This window comes from Chiloscyllium plagiosum, chromosome 51, assembly GCF_004010195.1.
Source record: "Chiloscyllium plagiosum isolate BGI_BamShark_2017 chromosome 51, ASM401019v2, whole genome shotgun sequence".
NCBI lineage: Eukaryota > Metazoa > Chordata > Chondrichthyes > Orectolobiformes > Hemiscylliidae > Chiloscyllium > Chiloscyllium plagiosum.
Genome location: NC_057760.1, coordinates 3,573,075 through 3,581,271, shown reverse-complemented (window position 1 = coordinate 3,581,271; position 8,197 = coordinate 3,573,075). Strand labels below are relative to the sequence as shown.

The 8,197-nt window shown below is 39.7% G+C and overlaps 1 protein-coding gene across 1 annotated transcript in view; it reads right to left on the bottom strand.

Moving 5' to 3' along the window:
• Positions 1-4,942: 4,942 nt before the first annotated feature.
• Positions 4,943-8,197, bottom strand: part of LOC122544734 (ankyrin repeat and death domain-containing protein 1A-like) — a 124,216-nt gene continuing 120,961 nt past the window's right edge. The window contains exon 15 of the mRNA XM_043684041.1: positions 4,943-7,451. Within this exon, the coding sequence (XP_043539976.1) occupies positions 7,387-7,451 (65 nt within the window). The 3' untranslated portion in view covers positions 4,943-7,386. The remainder of the gene's footprint in view (positions 7,452-8,197) is intronic.

Sequence of the window (8,197 nt, the reverse complement as noted above, 5' to 3'; positions counted from 1 at the left end):
AAGGTCATGTATAACTGCAGCAAGACAAAGGTTCTGCCTGTCTGTCTGATGCAGTGTTTGTTACAGGCAGGAAACTAGCCACCAGGATATACAAACACCAACTTGTACAGGGCCACATCTGAAGTAATGCACAGTTCTGGTCTCCTTATTTGAAAAGGAATATAATCATGTTAAAAGTATTTCAGAGAAGTTCATTTGACTCATTTCCATGATGAAGTTATCTTATGAAGAAAGGTTGAACAAATTGGTCCTTCATCTATTGGAATTTAGAAGAATGAGGTAAATAACGTGGATATCAGGAAAGCATTGCCTCTTGTGAGGGAGGCTAGAAGTAGAGGATGCAGTTTAAAAATAAAAGGTCTTCCTTTCACAAAAGAATTGAGGAAACATGTTTTTCCTCTAAGGTATATAAATTCTCTTCCCCTCAAAGTAGTTGAGGCTGGCCCATTGAATTTATTTGAGGCTGACTTAATTAGATTTTGATGGACAAGGGAGTTAAGGATTATAGAATATAGAAAGATGGATGTGGGATTGTAATAAGAACAAAATGGAGGAGAGGCCTCTTCTGGAATACCATGCCCACTTCTGGTCACTCAGTTATAAGAATATTATCAAGCTAGAGAGGGCTCAGTAGAAACTTACCAGGATGTTGTTGGCTATGGAAGGTTTGAGTTATAAAGGAAAGCTGAATAGGCTGGGATTTTCTAGCGTAGGAGGTTGAAAGATGACCAAAAAGTTTATAAAATAGTGAGGTATAGGCAGAGTTAATGGTAGTTGTCTTTTTCCTAAGATGGGGATTTCAAGACTAGGGAGCACATTTTTAAGGTGAGAGGAGAGAGATTTTAAAAAGGCATGAGAGGCAAATAGTTGTGGATTGTGGGTAGAGTGAACATCCTGAGGAAGTGGTGGATATGGACACAATTACAACATTTAAAAGACATTTAGATAGATACATGAATAGGAAAGGTTTGAAGGGATGTGGACCAGGAGAAGACAGGTGGGACTAGTTTAGTTTGGGATTATATTTGACATGGATTCATTGGACCAAAGGGGCTGTTACCATGCTGTATGACTCTATGGCTGAATGGCCTACTCCTGCTGAGTCTCATGCTCCTGTTGCTGGTCATATTAATTTTACTCCAATATCAATTATTAATTTTATTGAGAAAACTGAATAAGAGTCAAGAGCCAGTAATGGAAGTTGAAAAGAATAAACACAAAAAGGATGTTTGCGATTTCTGAGAAGATTTGTAGCTCAGGTTCAGGTTGTAAGTTTGCTCGCTGAGCTGGAAGGTTTGTTTTCAGATGTTTCACCACCATGCTACGTAACATCATCAGTGAGCCTCCGGTGAAGTTCTGGCCTACTCTCTATTTGTGTATCTTGGTCTGTTAAGGTGGGTGATATCATTTCCAGTTCTTGTTCGCAGAGGTTAGTAAATATTGTTCAAATCAATGTATTTATTGATGGATTTCCAGTTTGAATGCCAGGCCTCTAGGAATTCCCATGCGTGTCTCTATTTAGAGTAATAGAGATGTACATGGAAACAGACCCTTTGGTCCAACTCGTCCATGCCGACCAGATATCCCAACCCAATTTAGTCCCACCTGCCAGCACCTGGCCCATATCCCTCCAAAACCTTCCTATTCAAATCCCATCCAGCTGCCTTTTAAATGTTGCAATTGTACTGGCCTCCACCACTTCCTTTGGCAGCTCATTCTATACATGTAATACCTTCTGCAAGAAAAAGTTGCCCCTTAGGTCTCTTTTATTTCTTTCCCCTCTCACCCTAATCTTAGCAGGACTTATACACTTAATGGTAAGGTCCTAGGGAGTGTTGCTGAACAAAGAGACCTTGGAGTACAAGTTCATAGCTCCTTGAAGGTAGAGTTGCAGGTAGATAGGATAGCCTGTCCTAGGATTGCTACGTGGTCCCAATCGAGGTGGTGTCCTTCTTCATCTGTATGTAAGGATTCTAGTTAGAGTAGGTCATGTCTTTTGCTGGCTAGTTGGTGTTTGTATATCCTGGTGGCTAGTTTCCTGCCTGTAACAAACACTACATCAGACAGACAGGCAGAACCTTTGTCTTGCTGCAGCTATACAGGACCTTTTTGAGGCCACACCTTGACTATTGTGTGCAGTTTTGATCTCCTAGTCTGAGGAAGGACATTCTTGCTATTGAGGGAGTCCAGCAAAGGTTCACCAGACTAATCCCAGGATGGCAGGACTAATGCATGAGGAAAGACTGGATCGACTGGGCTTGTTCTTGCTGGAATTTAGAAGAATGAGGGGTGAATTTCCTAGAAATATATAAAATCCTGATGGGACTGGGCATGCTGGATGTGGAAAGAACGTTCCAATGCTGGGGAAGTCCAGAACAAGGGGTCATAGTCTAAGAATAAGGGGTAAGCCATTTAGGACTGAGATGAGGAAGGGTTTAATTCATTCAGAGTTGTGAATCTGTGGAATTCTCTCTCACAGGAAGCTTTTGGGGCCAGTTCATTAGATATATCCAAGAGGGAGCTGGACATGACCCTTGCGGCTAAAGGGATCAAGGAATACAAAGAGAAAGTGGGAATGGGATACTGAGCCATGTTCATGTTGAATGGTGGTGCAGTCCTGAAGGGCTGAATGGCCTACTTCTGCAGCTATTTTCTATGTTTCTGTGTAAGAGGATCGCTTGAAAGCTCCAAACCTGAAGTGTTTGGTTAGAACTCTTAATGGAGTTATTTGAAGCTGAGAAAGTCTAACCACAATTGTGCAAATCAAAGAAAAGCCTCTCAAACTCTCAAGATTGGGAATTGGAAGAAACAGTTAACTCAAACCTAAAGTTGTAAATAGAAGTGAATTCTCTCCAGTTTTTCAATTCTATAAAATGATAGCATTGGACTAAATGGGGTTGCATTTTTATTGTGTTGCAAAATGTGTTATATTTAAATAGCTTGGTTTATTATATTTTATCTTCATTTCTGTAGCATAATAAACTTTTATTTTATTGTTAAATATATAGCACTGCATACTCCTGTTTCTGTGGATGACCACCTTGTTAAATTAAAACAAAAACAAAATATATTCTGGGATCTGATTTGTCTGGTAATAACATCAGCTGGGATCATAACAATGTACTATTTGGAATCAACATTTATTTGTGTAAATACAGGGAGGAAGAGGAGAGCAAACCATAGTCTAAGCTGCTAGATTACATTATATTAAATACTGTGTAAAGATTACCTTACTCTTGATCATCCTGCCATGAATTTAATGAAAAGATTTTACTTGAGATTTTCACAATTTCTATTTCGCTGTCCATTTTTTCATTCTCAAAGTGACAATCAGCAATTAGAATTTTTTTTTCCAAGAACAATCAACATCAGGAGCTACTTTAAATCAATTCTTTTTTTTTAGATGATTACCATGTAATGTTATTGCATTTGCCCATTAGTAGAACACAACACACAAGCTCTTTTTTTATGGACTCTGAGAACTTTCCAGTTTGGCAGGTTTCCAAAATGAGTAAATTTTAATAATTGCTACAATCCCAAAGGAGGTTCCATCAACTATTGTATTCAAAATGGCTGAAAACAGTAGTTACCTTTCCCAAAATGATTACAAGGCAGAAAAAACACTGAATAATATTTTAATGGATCTTACTTAATGTTTTGTTAGTCACTATTTTGACCAAATTACATACAATACAGGAAGGGAACTAGGGATCGATTCAGGGTTCAGACTTGGCACCTAAAATACAAGATCTTATCCCTACAGGAAGATACAACATTTGACACAGAATATTTATGGAAAATTAATCTTGCCTTGTGTCAGTTTGGCTCAATGGCAATGCTCTCTTCATAAGAGTGTTCAGTGAGAGAGTTCAGAGACTGCAGTTCAGGCTAACAAGGGGAAGTAGCTGTTGTTTGGATGAGACTCTGAATTAAAATCTTTACAAGCCTTTTCAACTCAACTTGAAAGATTAAAAGTACTATTTGAAGATAAGATTTTCCTAATATTGATCCTTTAACCAATGTGAATATATAATCTGATCAATTAGCTTATTTCTGGTCATGAACTTTGCTATGGACAAATTGATTGATTGATTGATTTAGTGTTATGTTTGTATGCTTTACCACAGTGAAAATACTTAAACAACTCATTGACTGTACATTGCTTTGGAACATCCTAAGGTTATGAAAGGTGATGTACAAATTGCAAGTTTTATTCCTGAAATTACATAAATTGATAATTTTGAGGTGTTGTGAATGCAAATATATTTAACTTTAAACTTATTAGTTATTTTTCCTTTATTGATCCTCCCCTCCAGGAACTATTGGATCTTGATGATGCTACTTCCACAAACACCAAGCACCTCGATTGCCTTACCCATGTGTTTGAACCTTGACATTGAATGTTCAAAGACTTAGTTTATAACTAGAGGAACACAATCATCCTATTCCCCTAACCTGAAGCTAGACATGCAGGACACCAGATAGGGGAGCGCTGAATGATTTCACTGAAACCATCAAATCCTTCTGACAGTACTTGACAAGGTGAACACTACAACAGCCTTGTTCACCCTGGATAGTCTAGAACCCAGCAACACAGTCTCAGGATAAGGTGTCACCATTTAGAGCTGAGATGAGAATTATCTTCATTCAGGGTTGTGATTCTTTGAAATGTCTAACCCAAAGAGATCAGTCAGTCATCAAGTGGATACTGAGGGAATTTCTTTGTATATTCATTTTTGTGGAATAAAGAGGTCACTGGCTAGCTAGCATTTATTACCTGTTCCTACGTGTCCTTGAGACAATGTTGGTGAGCTGCCTTCTTGAACCACTGCAGTTCAACTATTGTAGATTGAAGAGACTAAAAGGGAATCAAGGGATTGTATAATGTAAGAAGGTGTAGCTGAAATTGAAAACAACAAATGGTGGAACAAGCTTGAAGGGGTGAGAAAAAGACTTCCTTTATTTCCTAATCATTTTAACCAGGGACAGTCATCAAGGTAATCATTTTCAGGAGGCTGATCGTGGATAGTACAGAGGTACACAGATCTCTCTTTACAACAGAACAATACAAAAAGAGGAGGGCTTGAATTCAGAAGAACATGGGATCATTCAAATACTGAGCACGAGAACATTTGCAGCATTAGGAAGTTATGTATTTACCCAAGAGCATTGAAGTAGTTTTATTGATTTGGTTTTTCACTCAGTTAACTCAGACAAATAAAACAAAACTCAGCTGTGAAGATACAACACAGAATACCGGAAACCGTTTAAAACAGGTACTATGAGATATGCCTCATTGCACTGGACTCTAAACTGTAGTCTGAGCCATTTAGCAGTATCTTCACTATTTGACTGCTATGAAATCATAAAGGTTACAGTAGAGATGGATGCTCATGGAGCCTGTCATGTTTGGATCAATTCACTCCAAGACAGCAACTCAGCCAGAGCCCCTCTACACCCACATTTCATAAGGAGCAGGAGTAGGCAATTCAGCTCCTTGAGCCTACTCTGCCATTCAATACTATCACAGCTGATCTCATATCGGCCTCGATTCCATTTCCCTGCCCACCTACCATAACCCTTCAACCCATTACTAACTAAAAACTAATCTCCTTTTAAATTTACTCTGAGCCCTGGCATCCATGCTCTCTGGGTTAGTAAATTCCACAGATTCATGATCCTTTGAGACCCTTAATCACAGTTTTAAATCTGACGCTCCTCATCCTAAAGCTATGACCTCTTGTTCTAGATTGTCCCAGTTTCTAGAAACATCCCCTCTTTGCATACTTTATCAATCCCCTTTAGAATTTTATATATCTCAACTAGATGTCCTCTTATTCTTCTAAACTCTAGGAAGTATAGGCCTAAACTGTTCAATCTTTTTTAGAGTCATAGAGGTGTACAGCACGGAAATAGACCCTTCGATCCAACTCATCTATGTTAATCTTGAATTATCTAGTGCTGTTTGCCTACATTTGCCTCAGCCTTCTAATCCTTCCCTATTCACATATCCATTGTACTCACCCCCTGTACTTCCTCTGGTAGCTCATTTAGTACACGCACCACCTTCTGCGTGAACAAGTTGTCCCTTAGATGTCTTTTAAATCTTGCCCCTCTTACCTTAAACCTATGCCCTCTAATTTTTGACTTACCTACCCTGCGAAAAAGACCAGGGCTATTCACATTATCCATGCCCTTCATGATTTTATAAACCTCTGTAAGGTCACCCCTCAGCCTCCGATGTTCCAGGGAAATTAGCCCTAGCCTATTCAGCCTTTTTGTATATATCAAACATTCAACTCTGGCAACATTCTTATAAGTCTTTTCTGAACCCTTTCAGGTTCTTTTTATGAGACAGCTCCTTCATCTCTGGAATCGATCCAGTGAACATCCTTTGAACTGCCTCCGTTGCAATTACATCCCTCAAGTAAGGGGACCAAAAATGAATGTAATACATTCCTCGTAGCTCTGCACATTTTCTCTCTTCAGAGATTCATCCAATTCCCTTTCGAAAGCGAGGACTGGATCCATCTCCATCACATTGCCAGACAGCATATAATAACTCCTATGATTAAAACCATTTTTTAAAAAAATGGAAAATAAACTAAAGAACTGCAGATGCAGGAAATCTGAAAAATAAAGCATCGAAATTGTTTGAGAAACTCAGCAGGTCTTGCAGCATCTGTGGAGAGAGAAAAACAGTTAACATTTCAAGTCCAGTAACCCTCCTTCAGAACTGCCCATAGCTGGGAAAAGGTGGTATAGCTTGATGGAGGGGCATGCGCAAATACATGGAGAGAGCCCAGAAAGAGTCAGAGAAAAAAGGTAGGTTGACAAAGGGATTATTTTGATAGTAAACTAGGGTAAAGGAGAAACTAGGTAAAAACAATGACTGCAGATGCTGGAAACCAGATTCTGGATCAGTGGTGCTGGAAGAGCACAGCAATTCAGGCAGCATCCCAGGAGCTTCGAAATCGACGTTTCGGGCAAAAGCCCTTTATCAGGAATAAAGGCAGAGAGCCTGAAGCGTGGAGATTTAAGCTAGAGGAGAAACTAGATAGGTGTTAATGGGAGCTATGAGTTGTTGAAAATAGATTGAAAGCAATTCATGTCATGACAGGACCTGGGTGTGGTGATGGGAAATAGACATGGAAGCAAGCGTTCATGCTCTATAATTGTTAAACTTGATATCGAGTCTTGAGAAAAAGGCTTGGTCTCATGTCATCTTTGCTCCTTTTGCCATCAATCAGTGTCATTTGGGTCTCATCCGACAAATGGGAGGGACGTTTTTTCCTCCTGTATCCAGCCTAACAGTTCTGGTCACATTTCCCATCGAATCTCCTCTCAAGCTCTTGCTCTCCCCTTTTGAGGAGGAGATGCATCAATCTACCCATGGGGACTGAAGTCCCCCATTCCAGGAACCATTCTCATGAATCTTTTCTGAATCCTTCCTGGGAAAAAAAAACAAGTTGTGGAACCTAGGAGGCCAAACCTAGGAGTTTCATGAAGCTTCACCACATCCTCTACCTTTCAAACATAAAACAATATATTTCATACGTACATATAAATAAACAAAAAACTTTACATAAAAATCAATACCTTTTGCAAGCATTTTCTTCAGCATCCACGAATGAACCTCGTAACAAGTTGTCCTCCCGTCTTTGTTTTGGGAAGGTGGGGTGAGAACATTTATGAAACACCAAACCTACTCCTTTCCTGAAGAGGTTTTTCACGTTTGGATCTGGTTTTCCTTTCCTCGATATTCCACCTGACACAGCGCCTGCCTCCGCGGGAAACCTCCACCCCCCCCAGAATTTAGCGCGATCCGTGTACAACACATAAAATACATGATCTGGTTTTAGATTTGCGATTATACGATTAATTCTGGATCATTTCGGAGGGGGGGAAAAAATCGCTCCCCGACACACGTAAATAACAAACAGACCGAAGGGAATGGCGGGGTGAGGGGAAATAAATAAGAACTTGTGAGATATGGCTACCACGGGCACAAAGCAGGTTATTTAGTAAAGTCTGAATGTGGAAAAAAAACAGAAGGACTTTGCCTCACTCAGTCTATAAGAAGGACATTAATCGACGTCCGCCATTGTTGTTGTTGTTGTTGTTCGTCGACAGGGAGGGGTCTACACTATTCACCAATACACCGACCCCCTTCCGACCCAGCTTTTGGCGCTTTCAC